The sequence below is a fragment of the Electrona antarctica genome (assembly GCF_951216825.1).
Source record: "Electrona antarctica genome assembly, chromosome: 5".
NCBI classification, from domain to species: domain Eukaryota; kingdom Metazoa; phylum Chordata; class Actinopteri; order Myctophiformes; family Myctophidae; genus Electrona; species Electrona antarctica.
In genome coordinates this window covers 47187815-47208810 of record NC_136810.1, presented here as the reverse complement: position 1 = coordinate 47208810, position 20996 = coordinate 47187815, and the positions used below count along the sequence as shown (strand labels likewise).

At 43.7% G+C, this 20996-nt stretch overlaps 1 protein-coding gene across 1 annotated transcript in view; it reads left to right on the top strand.

The window, feature by feature from the left end:
* Positions 1-20996, top strand: part of LOC306924012 (neuronal acetylcholine receptor subunit alpha-7-like) — a gene marked incomplete at its 3' end in the record, with an annotated part of 74407 nt that overhangs the window by 48565 nt on the left and 4846 nt on the right. Inside the window, exons 6-8 of the mRNA XM_079502355.1 lie at positions 2627-2794; positions 12067-12261; positions 14737-14823. Of these exons, the coding sequence (XP_079358481.1) occupies positions 2627-2794; positions 12067-12261; positions 14737-14823 (450 nt within the window). The remainder of the gene's footprint in view (positions 1-2626; positions 2795-12066; positions 12262-14736; positions 14824-20996) is intronic.

Genomic DNA, 20996 nt, shown 5'->3' with positions numbered 1-20996 from the left:
CTAGAGAAAATAAAATCCTGTTATGTCTATATATATCCTTGGCATGATGCGAGTGTGCCTGGAGTAAGGGCTTTTCTTTTCTCTAGAACAACGGTGGGTAACCTTAGGCATGAGTGCCAGGGGAGGGTGATCACTGGCACACAGTGTGAGACAGAGGATTCTGTCTCATGTAGTAAATATGTAGTAAATTATGACCCCTTATCTGTATGCAAATTACACCCTGGACATTATTTTACATTCATTCAAACTCTGAACTCTTTCTGGGGGGCGGGAAGGTGGGAGATTGCTGGAGGTGAGATATCGCGTTGCCAGACTGTTTTTTCCAAATGCTTCCATCAAACAGTCATGAGTAAAATATAAAGCAGTGGAGCCTCCTCCCCACTTCTGTTTTTACAGTCGCGCAAATTTGTCCTAATATAAATCAAAATCATCTAGGCATAGCTTGCTGCTTAGCAGAAATGGAAAAAATAAGCTCTAAAGATATTTTAAAATATATTTTTGTGAACAGAAATGGCAGCTTCCTTACTCAGATTTTGGAAGGTGTAGTGCCAGACTCTATATAGATTTGTCATACGATTTGTCACACGTTACCGCAGTGAAATGTGTTCTCTGCATTTGACCCATGGAGCCGTGCCACGCTCGGGAATCATTTGATTAGTTGAATTGACCCCCCAATCCAAGACATTGATGCTGAGTGCCAAGCAGGGGGGATCGAACCCCAACCTCCCAGTGTCAGGGCAGACACTCTAACTACAAGGCCACTGTCTGGTCTAGATAGTCTAGATAGATCATTACAATGTTCAGAAAAAATAGGCTATTAGCGGCGTCGACTCCGGGAGTGCTTAGTGGCTGAAGCACCCACTGACACAATAGGAACCTAAATAGCACCCACTGACTGAAGCTCCCCTCACCCTGGTCATTGTGTCACGTATAGGCACACAAGTCTGCACCTTTACGGGGGCTGGGGGGGGGGGGGGGGGCACCCACTGCCGTTATAAGAACTATTCGCGCCTGGGTACTATTATATGGACAATGAAAATATCTTGGAAATATTTTATTTTGGTGTGGAGTCATTCATATGGAAAATCAAAACATGGCACTTCATTTCAAAAAGGTTTGCCGACATCTGGTCTACAAGAATATGTTAGTTCGTACTAGGTAGCTAATAATATTGACCAACAATAGAAAAGTTTATACTGCAGCATTGTGAATCTAACTGTCTAAAGTACATAAAATGCCATTGCACACGCATTTAGGCAGCATGCGTCTGAGCTCAGTCCAATTCCACAGCGCTCGCCTCAAAACACAGTCGCCTCGGGCGTACACTGCAGCCGGCGGAACCGCTCTGCCTGGCATTCCTAAACCTAACCTCAGTAAACTATGCCTAAACCTAACCTCATTCCTAACCTTAACCTCAGTAAAACGGTACCAAAACCTAACGTTTTAGAATTCAAATAAAAACAAATAGCATACCTACAAGCTCAAAACCTGTTCTGAGATCGACACATTTGGCATATCTGTGTTCCAACAGTAAGCTGTCTTTGTGTATCTTTTCATGGGGGCAGACAGTCCTCACAGCCCAGTAAATTCTCTGTATGACCTTTAGCTGTGTCGTTATGTCAAACCAGTGATTGATCGGGGTGAAACGAGTGAGGCGGAGATGTCTCAATAGGACGTATGTCATTTCATTTGTAATGCAAAAGAGACTCAATGTGTTTTTACTGGTTAAATAAAGGTTAAATAAAATGTGTGTGTGTGTGTGTGTGTGTGTGTGTGTGTGTGTGTGTGTGTGTGCGTGCGTGCGTGTGCGTGCGTGCGTGCGTGTGTGTGAGATAGAAAGACAGAGAGAGAGGTCAGGTCGGGGTTATGATTTTCTGGTTTAATACACACCAACACACACACACACACACGCACGCATGCATGCACGCACACACACACACACACACACACACACACACACACACACACACACACACACACACACACACACACACACACACAGCCTAACATCTGGAAGCTAAATGCTGAGGGCAGGCCAACCCTATACCCTCCCCAGTCCACCTGAGCTCGGCTGGTTCCGTGCCAAATGTCACGCTGTCTGCGTCCATGTGCTGCTCCTCTGAGAATAACACTCCAGGGCTAAAATGATTATATTGATCACTGATTATTGCCAACGAGAGACGTCTTGCTGAGTGCTGACTGAGGTTGTCATTGAGTTACACTCAACCACTGACACTTTAATTAAACTGTAACTACAGTAACAGACACTTTTAATTAAACAGTAATTAAAGCTTTCTGCTGCTGAAGCCAGTGTTTCTAAAATGGTGTATCTAAAGGCCTGTGAGTACGTTGAAGTACAAAAGAGGTTATTGGTCATTGCTTGGACCACACACACACACACACACACACACACACACACACACACACACACACACACACACACACACACACACACACACACACACACACACGGTGGTACATTATATATTGTTTAATATTTATTTACAGAGCCTACTTCATAACTCTGCTCTTGATTTAAACATCTCGAGCCGAGAACATTGAACATGAAACAAAGTAAAACACTCCCTTTGTAACAGCTGTACTAACGACGCATTTGGTCCTCCAGGTATCTTTAAGAGCACCTGCTACATCGACGTGCGCTGGTTTCCCTTCGACGTCCAACGCTGTGACCTGAAGTTTGGCTCGTGGACGTACGGAGGCTGGTCTCTGGATCTGCAGATGGTCGAGGCGGACATCACGGGTTACATCGCCAACGGAGAGTGGGACCTCGTAGGTATAGTACTGAGACAATTCAATTAGTGTGTGTGTGTGTGTGTGTGTGTGTGTGTGTGTGTGTGTGTGTGTGTGTGTGTGTGTGTGTGTGTGTGTGTGTGTGTGTGTGTGTGTGTGTGGGGGGGGAGGTGGGGTGGGGGTTCTATATACCTCCTGTGTGTGTAAGGATGTGTGTGTTTGCACTTTGCAGGAACATACAGTTACAGGGTCTGTCTTGTGTTCTCCATCATTAAGCCAATAGTAATTAAAGCTTTCTGCTGCTGAAGCCAGTGTTTGACCCTGCTGTGTGTGTGTGTGTGTGTGTGTGTGTGTGTGTGTGTGTGTGTGTGTGTGTGTGTGTGTGTGTGTGTGTGTGTGTGTGTGTGTGTGTGTGTGTGTGTGTGTGTGTGTGTCTGTGCGTGCTAGAGTTCTCAAATTCTGCCCGACCCTACTCGACCCCACGAAACCCACTAGAAAATCGAAAATCATTATCTCTAGAACAGAAAGTCCAATCTGCTCAGTTCAAAGCTTGACTTTGAGGACATTAAGCGCATAATAACCCCCTTTTCAGGGTTTTGGGGCCTAAATTATGGTAATTGTTCGAGCTGGCCCAGTTAGGGCCCAGTTAGGGGCCTTATTTGTCAGGCCCGTTGAGAACTCTTTTTTTTTTTGTGGCTTTCACCTTTATTTTATATTTTTTTATGGAGGGACAGACAGTAGGCTGACAGGAAATGGGACGAGAGATGGGGGGAAGACATGCAGTAAAGGCCGTCGGGATCGGAAGTCGAACCCGCGGCACACTGCCAGACTGGATTACCAGCCAAGGTGCCTGGACCACTGAGCCATGGCCCAGGCCGGCCCGTTGAGAACTCTAGTGTACGTTAGGGATGGTACTAGCCTGGCCTAGCCAGCTGCTTTCTGGTCTAGAGGGGCGCGCTTGGAGCAACCGCTGGAGAATATTGGTTCACCGAACAGAGCCCCCCCCCCCACTGCCCCCCTCCGCCCCTCCCCTCCCTGGTAGAAATCAGAGGAGGAAAGCGACGCCCCCTCTGCACTGTAGTTCACTCCCACTCCTACTCTCCTAGACCAGGAAATGTGTCACGTTCCCCCAGGCTTTCATTTATTGAGCCGAACGCGAACAGAAATAAAAGCCTGGGTACCGAGGCTAGGGAGGGTACTGACTGAGTCGGTCAGATAGGCTTATGTGGAGATCCCGCTTGTCCAGATCTGGAGATCCGACCGCAATGGACATGCCCGTCCATATATGGGACCAACTGACTGCAACCGCGGTGCTACCAAGGTTATTGCGACTGTAGTCGCAATAACGACACACTGTAGTCGCAATAACGCACAGTTTACTATGAAAACCTGCATCTCCTGCATCTCCCGTCAGTCAGTTCGTCAGTCACGCCTCGTGACACGCTCCATATATGGCCAATACAGAATTAATTCCAAACTATTATAACCTTCGACTTGGTCGGATACCCTATGCCCTATACTGTACAGTATATGGGCATATCCGTCAGCATACGGAGATCTGGTTGTCCAGAACCACCAGTCCAACCAATGTGTGTGTGTGTGTGTGTGTGTGTGTGTGTGTGTGTGTGTGTGTGTGTGTGTGTGTGTGTGTGTGTGTGTGTGTGTGTGTGTGTGTGTGTGTGTGTGTGTGTGTGTGTGTGTGTGTGTGTGTATCTCACTACTTACAGTGATCTCAGGCAGCAAATTGCAATTATATTACGAACTCTGGTCTGCTTATCCTGGTCTTACATCAGCATGGAACACACACACACACACACACACACACACACACACACACACACACACACACACACACACACACACACACACACACACACACACACACACACATCACACAATGATAGTACTGTAGATCATTAACAATATTGGTTGGACTGGTTCTGGACAACCGGATCTTTGTATGCTGACGTAAAGAGACATTGGGTACATTAGAACAGACATTGTAAAGGGTAACAGCATAAGACAGACAGCAGACTGACTGTACACAGCCATTCCAGTAAAACAGAGTCCCTCTCCCTGTTTAATGACCAAAGTTTAGCCTGGTCTGCTCCCCAAAGCAAAGTGCCTCCATTTGTACAAACCAGTGACAGACATAATATGGAATGGAGAGAGAGAGAGAGAGGACCCCCCTCCACAGATACACAGCTCATCCAATGGTCCATTCACAGCAGCTAAATTGAAAATCACAGTGAGCTGAGCGCGTCACATATTTCCTTCTGTTCATGCTCACCCAATATACATACAGCACACGCACGCACGCACGCACGCACGCACGCACGCACGCACGCACGCACGCACGCGCACACACACACACACACACACACACACACACACACACACACACACACACACACACACACACACACACACACACACACACCTTGTATCTCCATATTGATGTTTTTTTCGTAAATGAATGATCCATGTCAACATACCACGGCAACAGACAATAGTAGCATCTAGTAGCATCTGAAAACGTGGCACATCGCACCACGTTTTGAGCTTGTAGATCTGCTATTTATTTGCTACTTTAGAATCAGAATCCTGAAAAACTAGCCGTTTTGGTCGTGAGGTTTCCACCCGACCCGACAGCAACAACACTGTATAAAACCCTGCCATGGTACACAGCTGGGTGTGTGTGGAGCCATGGATGAGACCACATCAAAGGGGCTTCGCTGGGTTTCCTGCTGGTTTGATCTTGTACTTTGTACCATACTTAACCCATTCAGGCCGGATGTCGAAATTTAAAAAAAAAAAGTCTTCTGAAAGAAAATATGTTCAATTTCTTTAAAAACAAGATTAAAAAAATATATATATATTTTGATTTTTTTTATCGTGAGAACGATGGCTTCCATTTTCGCATTGCAGTTTTTCAGGAATAGAAAGCCTGCAGTTTCTATTAGCTTGGATTCCCCATCGATGATGTCACTGGTGGACGGGTTTCTGAACTGCCCACAGAGACACAGACTGAGTAGAAACAAATTGTGGTATTTTATCATGATCATTAGTGAGGACCAATTGTATGAAGATAGGTTGAAAAGTGGTGAAGTAGTCCTTTAACTTATTCTGTTTGGTGTGGGTCATACTCTGTCCTGCCTTATTATTTGGTTTAGCATATTCTTCACTAGACGTGTGCCTGGTACTTGGGTACAGTTGATTTTCCACCCGTATGTTGAATTGCTATTCTCAAATTGTTCTTGGCTGAGAGGCTATTGATGGTGACTCGCTAGGTTTCTTTGTAATACCAGTTTTATTCACTGTGATGATTGTGAGACCAGCAGCACAGCCTAAGGGCTCCATTTTCGTCACCGCTAAACCCCTTATCCCTAAACTTCTTTGCCTTTTTTTACTATTTTGAAAAACATTTTTGAGTTCAACTAGCCAATCTACATTGACACGCTGTGAGCTTGTAGACTGACCATTTTAACTATTCAAAAATGTTTTGCAAAATAGTAAAACAAGGAAAAGAAGTTTAGGGATGAGGGCCCTATTATGCGTGTCTTAAGTACCAGGTCTTATGACTTAACTTAGGACCTGGAGGCGTGGTCAATGCTGTTTGGCCACTCAGAATAGCCAAATGGCATTGATCACGCCTCCAGGTCTTAAGTTAAGTAATAAGACCTGGTACTTAAGACATGCATAATAGGGCCCAAGGTGTTTAGCGGTGACAAAAATGGAGCCCTATGTCTCATCCTTTCTGTCAAATGCATTTGTTGGTGTGTGTGTGTACATTATCTTTGGACTGCATCTTTAACTGACAGACACAACGCAGACAGCAGAACAGTAGAATCATCTTCTGTTTTTAGATCAGCAACAGTAAGAAGTTGAAAGGCGTTTGAAGAGACGCAGGGCCCTATTAAGCAAGTGGAATCTAATTACATATAATTTTACAGTTTTTAAGACGTGGGGGCGGGTGCAATGTCATATTACAATTATGGGCCAGGTAAGAAGCGCTTTCGACACCCCGTGGTGTGAGCAAAACGGCCTTGAATTAGTCATGGGAGTGTTTCAGGGAGTTTTGAGGCTTACCCAATGAACATGTCCGTACTATTCTCTTTACGACACCAGCTGATGTCCTCATGGAATGCGCCATTTTCGGCAAGTGGTATTACATTTCTGCAGACTGGCACCATAGACATGACATGACTTTGTCACATTTGGGTTAATTATTCATATTGCACTGCATGCTGTCACCTTTATGCCTCAAAAGAACAGATCCTCAAGCTGTCACAGCCATGATGTGCATAGCTTGTAGGCCTATGTCTCTATTTTGTTAAGTAACTTGCAGTTTTCATTGGAAAGTCATTACAGCGGCGCAGCCATATGCTAAGGGAGGGAGATATACGCACATCATCACTTAATTTGTTTCTGTTCTAAGCAGCTGTAAAAATCTTTATTCTAGTTGATTTGATTCATAAATGAATAACTAAGACTTTGAAATGGCACCTACCTATACCTTTCAGATCGGAATGGAACTGCGAGTAGATACGCAGCATTGGCTGGCAAATTGGCAATCCATGCGTAATGTTCCCAGAATCGTCTAACCCCCGAACATACAAGTTCGTTTGATATTGTTTAATTCGATAAAAATAGAACCATGTACCATACAGCGAATGAAAGCAAGATTCCTAAGGAATATGGGGATTTTTACATTTTAAAAAACGGTTGAGAAATGAGAGAACCATGAGTGTTTATAATATCAAATATTATAAGAATAATATGAAAGACAAACGGGCTGTGAAGAGCTCAGCTCACCATCCCGACAAGGAGGAAATATAGCCTATAGTGCATGCACGTATATGCACTGACTGTTGCACACACGCTCTTTATTTGTTTCTATTGAAAAACACCAGTAAAATAACGTTTATTTTATTTTATTTCATTCGAGTCACGACGAAGGAATGAGTTGAAATGCCATACGTGCGCCATGCGTATTGCTGCGGCCCCAATGTTATGGTCTTCGCTCGTAGCATTTTATTGAAGAAGAATTGAGTCGGGTGTGATACAGCATATGAAAGCTAACTTCCCAGTGATTATGGAGATGTTTTAATTTTTTTTAAAGGTTGAGAAATGAGCGATATATGACCCTTTTCAATCTCAACGTTTGAACGTTTGATCCAGAAGGCTCGTCTCCTGCTGTTGCCATGTCTCATAGAAACAAGTAAATAGGTCTATAAACATACTCCCTAAAGAATCGCATATAACAGGGGTCTGCAACCTATTTTAAATGAAGTGCCATGTTTTTATTTTCTAGATAGTGAGTCTGCCATATCAAGATTAATTTTAATGACACCACATTAAAATTTCCAGCATATTTTGATCCACAAATAAATAATGAATAAAGTTCTTCCTTCTTTTTACATATTTTCTTGCACATTGTTATAATGATCATTATAAATATATATCCCCCTGCAGTCAGAGTTCATTGTTTTAATGAATGAATGTGATGCATTGTGAGCTGGTAGATCTGCTATTTTCAAAAATAATCTTTGAAAAAAGTGACAATTGAGTACCACAGACGAATAACAGTCTAAGTCCACACTATTGATCCATAATATATAAATGATAGATAAGGGTTCAGGACAACGAGGCCTTTTCGTGGAGGGGTCAGTCTGAAATTTGGACTTAGACTGTTTTTCGTCTGTGGTACTCAATTGTGGAATATTTTTGAAAAATGTTATTGAAACATTTAAAAACACAAATCTGTCATGGGGGTCACTGGCTTAGTTGGGCAAATGCATTCATCTGGGGGTCCTTGACATGGGAATGTCGCTGTGTGAGGATCACTGGTTTAAACAACATTAGGAGAAAAGCCTAAATAAGCACTTTAGAAACAAGAAAAGCAACCACAACTACCAATATTTACAAGCAACTTTGCAGAAAAAGAAGCCGCTTATAATAAACAGACATGGCAACACTCCAGCAGCACTCCAGAGCCGCTCAAGTGTAAAATCAAACAGTGCTTTTTTCTTTTAAGACGTGGTCAGACCCAGGCGGAATCGGTATGCGCTGAGTGTTTTTAGGTCAAGGGGCTTAATAGCAAAATAGCGCAAAGCGAAAATAATTAACATATGGACACTCCCCCAATGCTAAATTATGCAGGAACGTGGTATTCCATATGAGTGAGCGCTCACCACGGCTTCCATAATACGAAAAGGCGCAGAGCGAGGGCGAAATCTGTATTACCGCATGGGTTTTTCGTCTTGCTTAATAGGGCCCGCAGTGTCCTTAGAATGAACATGATGTTTGATGATGATGTAGAGAAGGGGTGCCCACACATTTATGACGTGAGATCTACTTTCAAAATGACAAGCTCAACAAGATCTACCCACTGAAAAAATAATTGTACCATTGCTGAAAATAGTTTAAATATATAATGTACCTGGGGGGGCTTTGGAATAAGGAGGGGGTTGAAATGATGACAGGCAGTTTATGCTGTCAAAATATGACCCCCCAGTATTTAACTTAAACGCCCAATGCATTCTCAATGGCAATAGCACAAACTTTGGCATGCTACTAGTCATACATACTTACACCTAGAAACCCCATTCAAACCTATTTAGGTTCATCTTACGGTGGACATGTTTGCCTGAAAAGAAATGGTTCATAGTTTTCCGGGGCCTGACCGAGCCTGTTGTAGCCCCCACATTATGGAACGCTCCCCCTCCCATATCAAACTGGACCCCACCATCGAGACTCCTCTTAGGCGAGATTGCCTTAAGACCCACATTTATATCTTGGCTTTTAATCCTGTTTTTATCTGGTCTATGTTGTTTTTGTTTCACTGTCTACTGACGCTGCTACGTCTTGTATTCGTCAGTGATGCGTCTCCCTTGTTGTTTATTTTGTTTATTTTTGCGGTGTGATTTTGCTGTTATTTTTATGTGTATTAGCCTGCCGGTATACAGTGTATTTAGTTTTCACATTTTCTTTGCAGTACTTCGTAAAATGTGCTATTCGTCAGGGAATATTATCAGAATAATGTCAAATCTGGGAATACATTTCTTACCAAGAATTTTCTTCACCAATGTGTTTGTAAAGGTGTCTACTAAACATATCCCACATTGGTATCTATTCAACCACCCTAGGGGAATTTTTGACAGCTGCTGAAAGTTGGGTTACATCAACAACCATTATAAGGCAAAATGTTCGTCAAACTAGGGGGGTTTCATGATTCTGAATCCATTCCAAGCATTAGTTTTGCACGAAAAACACTCCTTGGGCTAAATGCGGCCATAGCCACTTGTGTGCTGACTTGTGTGCTCACCAAATGTGCTGACCTCATCACATTTGTGATGACGGCTATGTCCGTTTTTAGCCCAAGGAGTATTTTTTGTGCAAAACTAATGCTTGGAATGGATTCAGAATCATGAAAACCCCCTAGTTTGACCCCTAGTTTGGCCATAACCACTTGCCCAAATGTGCCTGAATGTGCTGACCTCATTTGTGAGTGATGATCATAGAGTAATAAAAGGATAGAGACCGAACCGGAGCGTTAGCCCCGCCCCCTCGCTATTCGTTTCAATAGAAGTTGCTCAGTGGCGTTTTGAAGCACCCGGAAGACTGCCGGAAGTACAATTATAACTCAATGGCTCGAGCGAGCGGAAGTTTAGCCTAGCCTAGCCCCGGACCTCAAATTTGACGCCCGGGCTTACGCACGTGACGTCATGAACGTCCGTCCACCTCCATGAAAGTGCTGCAATTCCACATTTCGCCAGTAGGTAGTGGCAGCTTCAACGTTGGATAGCCTTACTGGGGGCTTGGTGATGATGGCTATGGCCGTTTTTAGCCCAAGGAGTGTTTTTCGTGCAAAACAAATGCTTGGAATGGATTCAGAATCATGAAAACCCCCTAGTTTGACATGTCACATGGTACTTACAGCACAATACAATTTAGAACATTTTGCCTTATACTGGTTGTTGATGGTACCCCAACTTTCAGCAGCTGTCAAAAATTCCCCTAGGGTGGTTGAATAGAAACCAATGTGGGATATGTTAGTAGGCACCTTTATAAACACATTGGTGAAGAAAATTCTTGGTATGAAATTTATTCCCAGATTGTATTAATATCCTCTGACTATTGGATTGGATTGGAAACGGAACGGAGAAATGTACAGTATTTATTTAAAGCTGCCCTCCCGCCAGTTTTACTTCCTGCAGCTCCTCCTAATTTCCTCAGTAAACTGCACACGGTTTTGTGGTTTTGAAATGCTATGGCAACCATTCAGACTAGTCCTGCTCTATGACTATTATCCTCTCCAGCAGGTCCATTCAAAGTGAGCCTGTCTGCAGGAAGAAGAATGGTACCTTGAGCCAAACACTGTTTCAAATGGAGCTTAATTATTATTCTTTTATTCGTTTTACTTCCCACTAGAAATGCACTTATTTATATAAGAAAAAAAACAGTCTATGGTGCCTCTGGAATCAATGTGTAACACTACAGGCACAGGAAAACATTAAACATTTGAACACAGCTAAAGATACCGGAGGGGGTATTTTATGTTTCTGTGGGTGTGTGTGTGTGTGTGTGGGTGCGTGCGAGCGTGTGTGCGCGCGTGCATGTGTGTGCGTGCGTGTGTGTGTGTTTCTGTGTGCGTGTGCATGTGCACGTGCGTGCGTGTGTTGGGTGCTGGTGCTGTGGGGAGGATGTGTTTATTGGCATACTGCTGCGTAATGAAGTGGAAGCCGTACATTACAGTGCGACTGCAGCAGTTAAAAGCCAGTGGACCATTATCACACGTGACCGTCGGCTTCAAACCCGGTCCTGCTGCATTCCTCTAGGACCTGCCAGGGCTGACATTCCTCCCAAATTAAATTCGAATATTGGCCTTAAACAGTGGCCCGAATACCGGATATATTCAAATATTATTTTTAGAATTAGTATTAGTATTAATTTCCAGCGGAAGAGGGACAGTAGTTTTTTTTGAGCCAAGCGAGAATGATTAAAAGTCGACTGCATGCGCACCTTCAGTCTGTAATGTTAAAAACCACAAACCAAGAATATGACTTTGCATTTCCTTATATAATACTACAAATGATATATCTATGTCTTATCTCCGTCTGTCTGCCTGTCTGTCTTTGTGTCTGTCTGTCTCTCTGTCTGTCTGTCTGTCTATATATTCTATATGTATCTGTCTGTCTGTGTATGGATCTCTCTATCGGCCTATCGATCTCATCTGTCTGAATGTGTGTGTGTGTGTGTGTGTGTGTGTGTGTGGGTGCGTGTGTGTGTGTGGGTACGTGTGTGTGCGTCCAGAGGTCCCGGGCCGCCGTAACGAGCGTTTCTACGACTGCTGCAAGGAGCCCTATCCTGACGTGACCTTCACGGTCGTGATGAGGAGGAGGACGCTGTACTACGGCCTCAACCTGCTCATCCCCTGTGTCCTCATCTCCACCCTGGCTCTGCTCGTCTTCCTGCTGCCTGCCGACTCTGGAGAGAAGATATCACTGGGTGAGTGATGTACTGTAAAAATGGTAAATGGTGCATTTATATAGTGTGTAAGTATATATTGATATACTCTTGAGGGCCAAACGTCCCTAAAAGTATACAGGAATTGAGAACAAGGCATTGTGAGGACACTTTTCCGGGGAGAGAAATTGATGTTATATTGTTAATAATGATTTTTAGAGTTGGGTTTACAATTTGGAAAACTGTGTGTGTACTTACTTCAGTACAGCGTTGCAGACCTGGACATCCGCCCTAGGCGATGAGAATTCTCAAGTGGATGTTAAATAACACAAACTCACCTGTCAGCGGAGAAGTATCGCTTATTTATTTGTTGACACCGACTCTAGCAGAGCTGAGAGAAAGACGATTTATGAGAGACAGACAGTAAGATAGCTGAGAGGGAGACAGTGTAGGAGAGACAAACAGAAGGAGAGCTGAGAGGGAGACAGGGTAGGAGAGACAGACAGACAGTGTAGGAGAGACAGACAGTAGGAAAGCTGAGAGGGAGACGGTGTAGGAGAGACAGAACATGATGAACATGTGAACTAGCTAGTGCCTCTACCTCACCATTGTTTGTCCAACAAACATGAGAAACAGCCTTATTTGATCCAAGCTGGTGCAACTATTGTCGTATTTGCTGTATTTACTCTATATATTGTGGAAGCTGAACAACACCAGGACACTCAGGCCTCATTCACATGTACCAAACACCAATCAAGCAATGTTCGTTGGTCGTTTTTTTGTTTGTTTGGGCCACCACAATGCTTTTCCAATGGGAGTCACATGGTTTGATCAAACATTTGTGTTTGATCGCTGATTGCTGATTGCTCCCCCCCTCATCAAACAAAAATGGTTTGGTCAAACCATGTGACTCCCATTGAAAATGAATTGGAGCAGCAATCAAAAAGCAATCAGGTGTGAACTAGGCCTCAGACAGATTCAAGATATGTCAGTCAGGTAAGTGTTCTTCATTCACAGATTCGATCGGGAGCGGGTTACCTATAAAAGAGAAACGCGAGTATTAGCGTTTTCTTCATACATCAACATTATTATGATTCTTATGTGTGGAAGAATGCGTGGGGATTTCGCTTACCGCCAGAGCATGGCCCGACCTGTCCCCTCAGAGAGTCAGTGAGGAAGTGAGGGCAGAGGCAGCCTCGTCTGCATTTTGTCTGTTTGTCTGGCGGCGCAGGTGGACTTGATGAATAGGCTTGAACTTGAGATGATACGTAGGCGGGGACATAATGACTATCACTTGGGCGAGTGCTCTGCCTCTTCCCCACTGGCTCTCTCGGGCCCAATGCTCACCTGGTGGCCTGTTGTCTAGCGACATCCCACAATATATATATATTAAATGGGTTTTTTTAAATATCAATTACCGGTATGTGTGCCCCAGCCCCCAGAGCAAGGCACAGAACCCTTCAGTAAATCTGTTGAATTATGTTGTTGTAATGAGTATGCTAACTCTGTCCTGCAAGGCATTATTGGTCCGAATTGATCTCTTCCGCCCATAAAACTTTCCAACACACACGCGCGCGCACACGCACGCACGCACGCACGCACGCATGCACGCACACACACACACACACACACACACACACACACACACACCCCATCCTCTTCTCCCCGTGTGTACAAAATATATTTACTGCAAAACGGTGTTTTCTATTATTTATCGAACCCTCCTCTCTCCTCTCTCTCACTCTCTCTCTCTCTCTCTCTCTCTCTTTCTCTCTGTCCCTGTCTCTATCTTTAGGCCAATCAAATCTATTGATTCAGAGACAGTTCATTAGTAACTTCAGGACTGTGTCAGTGGTTTATTTGTACTGCTCTCTCTCTCTCTCTCTCTCTCTCTCTCTCTCTCTCTCCCACCACTCTACACAGGTAAACATTTCAGTGCTTACAGTATAGTGGTTTGTCGATTCACTTTGCCTCAATGTTTTTCACCATTGTTCGCCCAGACCTTCTGGCTGTGCAGAGTGTTCGCCAGGCCTTCTGGCTTTGCAAAGTGCGCTGCAAGGCATCAGACCCTGAACTCATTCAGGATCACTGATTCTACGACTGAATTAAGATTGTGTATGCGTGTGTTGAGGATACAGTTTTGTGTGAATAAAGTGCAATGTGTCCAGTGTCTTCTTTTAAAACACTTTTAAAAACACATTTGTATGTTATGTGATTTTCCTAATATTGTTTTTTCAATTGTTCTTGATGCCCTGTTATTTTTCATGATTTATTGTTTCTGATGTCTGTAAAGCACTTTGTAACTATAATGTTTGTAAAGGTGCTATATAAATAAATAAATTAATTCATTAATTCATTAATTAATTCATTCATTCATTCAATGTACTAATGCCGTGTGTGTGTGTGTGTGTGTGTGTGTGTGTGTGTGTGTGTGTGTGTGTGTGTGTGTGTGTGTGTGTGTGTGTGTGTGTGTGTGTGTGTGTGTGTGTGTGTGTGTGTGTGTGTGTGTGCCTCCAGGCATCACCGTTCTACTGTCTCTGACTGTGTTCATGTTGCTGGTGGCTGAGATCATGCCTGCAACCTCCGACTCTGTTCCGCTGATAGGTGAGAAGCCCCCTACCACTTTATCACCAAATCCCTCTATCGCCATATCGCTCTGTAACTATCCCTCCATCCTTCTATAACTCTGTAACTCTCCCTCCATCCTTCTATAACTCTGTAACTCTCCCTCCATCCTTCTATAACTCTGTAACTCTCCCTCCATCCTTCTATAACTCTGTAACTCTCCCTCCATCCTTCTATCACTATAACTATCCCTCCATCCAGGGCAAGTACTACGGCAAGTGCTATGGGCTAAGATGGAGTCTGAAGAGGTGTGTTTTCAAACTGCGGCGGAAGATTGGGAGTGAATCTGCAGTTCTGATTGTAATGGGAAGTGCATTCCATAGTTTTGGAGCCAGAAGGGAGAAGAGTTTGGGACGTGTGGAGCGTTTTTAGCGAAGGTACTTCCAGCTTCCCTGCGTCGGGCTGATCTGAGCGAGGGGGTTTGTAGTGTGGTGCCATACCTTTGGTTGCTTTGAATGCCAGCATCAGAGTTTTATACTGTGCGGGCAGCGACCGGAAGCCAATCGAGGAAGCGGAGAAGGGGAGTGACATGTGAGAATTTTGGCTGGTTAGAAACCAGGCAAGCTGTGGCATTTTGGATCAATAGGAGAGGCTTAAGTGTGCATGCCGGTAGGCCAGTAAGGAGGGAGTTACAATAGTCAAGTTTTGACAAGACTGATGTGTGGATAAGGAGCTGGGCTGACTCCTGGGTGAGGAAGGGTCTGATTCGTCGAATGTTGTAGAGTGTAAACCTACAGGATCGAGTGACGGCTGTAATGTGTGCTTTGAACGAGACCAAGGTTCCTGGCTGTTGGGACAGACGTTACCAAGGCGTTGTCTACGGAAATAGTTAGCTCCCGCATGAGGCAGGACTTAGCTGGGAAGAAGAGAAGCTCAGTCTTGTCTCGGTTCAGCTTGAGGTGGTTAGAAGACATCCACTGTGAGATGTCAGCCAGGCATGCAGTGATGCGCTCTTCCACTTGAGTAGCAGAGGGGGGGATAGAAACAGTTGGGTGTCATCGGCATAGCAGTGATAAGATAGATTGTGAGCAGAGATCATAGTGCCAAGAGATTTAGTGTACAGGGAGAAAAGGAGGGGACCAAGTACAGATCCCTGTGGGACCCTCGGGGGGATGATAGCAAACCTTTCCAAGAAACCTGGTAGGTCCGGTCGGTTAGGTAGGAGGAAAACCACTTTAGTGCCGTCCTGCCGATGCCTCGATCAGCTAGGGTGTCTAGGAGCAGCTGGTGGTTCACTGTGTCAAATGCTGCTGATAGGTCTAGAAGAATCAGGACTGCAGAGTGGGAAGCAGCCTGGGCAGCATGTAGTGTTTATGTGACTGCGAGGAGTGCAGTTTCGTCGTGGAGTGGGCCTGACTGGTTAGGATCCAGCAGGTTGTTCTGTGAGAGATGGAGAGAGAACTGGTTAGAAAACACATTCAATGGTTTTGGAAAGAACGTGTTGCAGCAGCTAAATGTCACGTGCACAGTACTTCAATGCGTTCTTTCCCCCAAATATTGTACATTTTTTATGTTTAACTTGGTCGTATATTTCTGGTGAAGAGGAGACTGCCCATTAATCTGACACCCTGTTAGTCCAACTACGTGGCCGGTTAAGACTCACCCCGTGGCTTCCGCCTTGCGGTTAGAGTTTGGGATATGGTTACTAATGTGTCGGGCCAATGAGTGGTCGGAACAATGACACATTAGCGGACGGTGAAGACTCCGCTTTGCTGGACACTGCCACAGAGCTAAGGACCAGGTCATTTCAGATATTCTTCTGTGGAGACTACCCTGCCCATCAAGTGGAACAAGACCTCTCACATTTCCAGATGTTCTGAGTAGGGACACAGGACTGACTGTGAACTTGGTGTGGCAATGAGCTTTTGATTGATTGATTGATTGATTGATTGAAATATTTATTAACAGTTTGCAGAATTACAGTACATTTCAAGCACAAACTCAATACAAAGACCCAATTAAGCATTACATTTGTTTACAAGAGGGTCCACCTTGTTCAATTCATCAAAAAAAGCAACAGAGACCAGTGGAAGCAGCTTGTGTCGCAGATCTCGAGGGCACTCGAAGGATGATGATGATGATGTCACAATCCCTTTAACTTCAACTTTATACTATACCAAAAACATACATGAATAGTGGAAATAGACGATTTACTAGTTCAAGATGTATTAACATTTTTCAACGTGGAAATGGTTATGATGAGTCGATTATGCAAAAAACTATTGAGATTATCTAAAATAATAATAATAGTAATAATTGTAACAGGCCTCCTCTCATGCCCTCATCCGTCTCCGGCAGCCAGCCAGGCAGACAGTAAAGCGCTGATGATGCAGGTCTCTGTGGTGTTTATCTCTTCATACGTCTCTCTTGGCCAGCTCTCTAGCTGGCCCCTCCATCATTTTATCCTTCTACCCCACTCTGCATCTCTCATGCAGCTCCCTCCATCCTTCTCACGCGTAGTTTTTCTAAAGGTTTGCTGTGGATGAGTGTTGACGTGCGTCATCTGTTTCCCTCGCCTCCGCTCCATCTCTATGGGAGCATGCGGGGCCGTGGAGCACGGCACCCCTTTTTCACACCTCTCCCACTGTCTCTCCATTGTCCAGGGACCCCCCCACGGGACCATGAGGGGGTTCTAGGGGGTCCCCCCAGCAAAATGTGTTAACCCATTTTGACCTGAGATCAGATTCTAAAAATGTCTTCTACATCCTGACAGTTTTCTGAAAAAGCTATGTTTCTATGTCAGTCGTTCTTCGATTTTTCAAAAATAGCAGATCTACAAGCTCGTAGCGCGCCACTCGGTGGCGCGCTATGAGCTTGTAGATCTGCTATTTTTCAATAGCTAAAGCATAACATAATGCTAACACCAAAAGGGGTTCCCGCTCAAAATGGGTTAACCCATTCAGGACGGGAAACCCTTTTGGTGTTTCTAAGGATTATGTTATACTTTAAAGCTATTGAAAAATAGCAGATGTACAAGTTCGTAGCGTGGCACCAAACATTTCTAACTCAAATCTTTGCTTCTGGGGGGGTCCCTGGGACAACATATTTTCAGATAAGGGGTCGGCAGCCAATTACATATAGTTTTTGGGGTCCTTGACATGAAAAACGTTGAGAACCACTGACATAGAAACATAGGTTTTTCTGAAAACTGTCATGATTTAGTAAGACATTTGTAGAATCTGGTGTCAGTCCTATAAATGGGTTAATATAGCATAAAAATCGGATATTTGAAAATATAGAAAAAGTAAAAAAATGTGTTATACTTGAACACATTGTTGTATGCGGGTCCTGCACATAATATTTTCAGATGGTGGTCCACGGCCATATGTATTCATTTGGGGGTCCTTGACATGACAAAGTTTGAGAACTATACTGATACATAATAGTGACAGTGGCAGTGTCATGTACAGTAGATCTAGTACCGGCTTGTTCTTCTATACCTCTACCATTCATCTCTCCATGGCCCTGCGATCCCTTCATCTCTCTCCATCCCTCTTGTCATGTCACGGCTGCTGAGCCATGAAATAAAAACAGGAGAGATGCAGAGCGCTCTCCTGTTTTTTTTGCAATTTATTACTTTAGTTTACAAAAGCACAACAGTCAGTGAAACCAAAAGTGAGAGTGTGTGCGTGCACGCGGGCGTGTGTGCGTGCACGCGGGCGTGCGTGCGTGCGTGCGTGTGTGCACAGGTACAAAGTAACAGTAACAAGAATAAGGCAGGCAGAAGAAATAACTACCGGTAGTTCAATCCACAGGTTTTAGGCTTAACAAAACAGAAACAAAATTGGTCTGATTAGTAGGCAAAGTAGAATGAAATGAGCCATAATTACTGAGACTACTCATATGGAAATGGGCACAGGTGTGTGGAGAAATCCTGTGGACTGAATTTAGGAACGACCAGCACACCAGCGCTTTCAGTGCATATTTCTGAAAGCACCCATAAAGTACAGTAGCAGCATTTTTACGAGTCACGACCAGAGCCTCTGCTTCTGCCCTGTGTGCCCTTCCAGTGTCTTGTAAGCCCTGTCCTGTATTGTGTGCTGCTGTTTTTGCCCTATTGCGAGTGACTGCCCCTCAGCCTGGAAAACCATCTCGGTCACATCAATTCACATTATCATGTGTCTTCTGCAGAGAGGTCTTGTCCCAATCGGGTGGGCGTTGTGTATATTTGCCAGTTTATTGAAGAAATCTATTCTAAGTTTGCCTTCTCCCAGGTGTACATTTGTTTTCAGTTTTCAGTTTTGTTTTCTCGTTTTTTTGTGTTTTCTGCGTTTTGGTTCCTACTTTTACCATCCCTGGCTGTGAGAGTGTGACAAGCATAGAGTACACAAGGGAGGGAATAGGGGGTTTGTCACGATATTGTGGAAATGTCACAGAGGCATCACAACACTGTTATCAAACCACTGACCTGTGTCTCCTACAGAGGTCGTGCAAAGATATAACTAAATAAAAAGTCCATATCCCGTTTTCATGAATGTTAAGCAGGTGCATAGTGCATACCGGTAATTGTAACCTAAAATGAGTTCCAGCCAGGATTGCATTTTGAATTGACATCTCTTTTAACAAAATGAGTAAAATGAGTAATGAGTTATATACAAGTTGAATATAACAGCTTCATCTTGCACAAGCTGATTAATTAGGTGTTTAGCTAAAATACACACACACATGCGTGTGTGTGTGTGTGTGTGTGTGTGTGTGTGTGTGTGTGTGTGTGTGTGTGTGTGTGTGTGGCTTTGTGTGCATAATGATATCCCAAAATAATGCGTCATCAGTTTTTTTAGAACACATTTTCAGAATAATGTAATAGTCCTTCTTAACGTTACTGGCCGGCAATAAATCTAAATCTACATTACTCACAGGGCTTGGTGATTGGTGACAAAATATTAAGTGGTGAGTGTCGTCCATGCATCTGTGGTTAGAGCCAGACAGATTAAGATTTTGTGGGGTGGAAAAAGTGCTCAAAAGTACAAGTAAATGTTTTACTTCAGTACAAGTATCAATACTGTGATGTAGAAATACTCTGTTACAAGTAAAAGTACGGAATTCAAAATTTGCTTGAGTAAACATTCAAAAGTATTGGCTTCAAAATATATTTAAAGTACCAAAAGTGTACTCATTGTGCAGAATGTCCCATTTCAAGTTTTCAAATGTATAATAATCTTTTCAGAATGGCTCAAATGCATTAGGGCTGAAGTGGTTACTGTATGTTTTGTAACAATAATCAAAATCTGGCCTGGGCCATGGCTCAGCGGTCCCCTTGGCTGGTAATCCAGTCTGGCAGTGTGCCGCGTGTTCGACTCCCGATCCCGACGGCCTTTACTGCATGTCTTCCCCCCATCTCTCTCCCCATTTCCTGTCAGCCTACTGTCTGTCCCTCCATAAAAAATATAAAATAAAGGCGAAAGCCACAAAAAAAAAACATTACAAATAATAATAATAATCAAAATCTACAAAAGTAACTAAAGTTTTAAAATAAATGGAGTGGAGTAAAAGTGCAATATTTGGATCTGAGATGTAGTGGAGTAGAAGTAAAAGTTTGAAAAATTGGGGGGGGGGGGGGGAGTACAAATACCTCAAAATTGTACTTAAGTACATTACTTGAGTAAATATACTTACCGGTACTTTCCACCACTGGTGGTTTCACCTGCATGCCATGCAGGGATGCACATGCAGATTAGACACACCAACGGACCGACATTGTCGGTCTAAGGACAGTCGCACCAATAGTATGTCTAAACTAAAGCCTGTACCCGCCATGCAACCTCACAGTGATGCTAGCAAATATTAGGGGTGCACGATTATGAAATTATGACCGATATCCGATCTCTGATTATTTGCAGGGTCATATCTGCCGATACCGATTCTGACCGATTCCGATTTTATACAGAGGACCAAAGTGGAAACAAGCCTAGGCCCTATAGGGGCTTGGCCCGAAGCCTGTTAATAAAGTATTCAATCAATAAATAAATAAATAGCCTGTACTCTTTTCCTGTCTGTTTTCACAACTGAATGACTACTGAATGAGTACACAAATTAAATGTAGAAAAAAGTAAAGTTTATTTTTACTTAAGATTTTACATCATATTTGATTTAATTTGTTTTGCTGGTGAAAACCGATTCAATAATCTGTATTATTTTTAGACTGTCCCGAT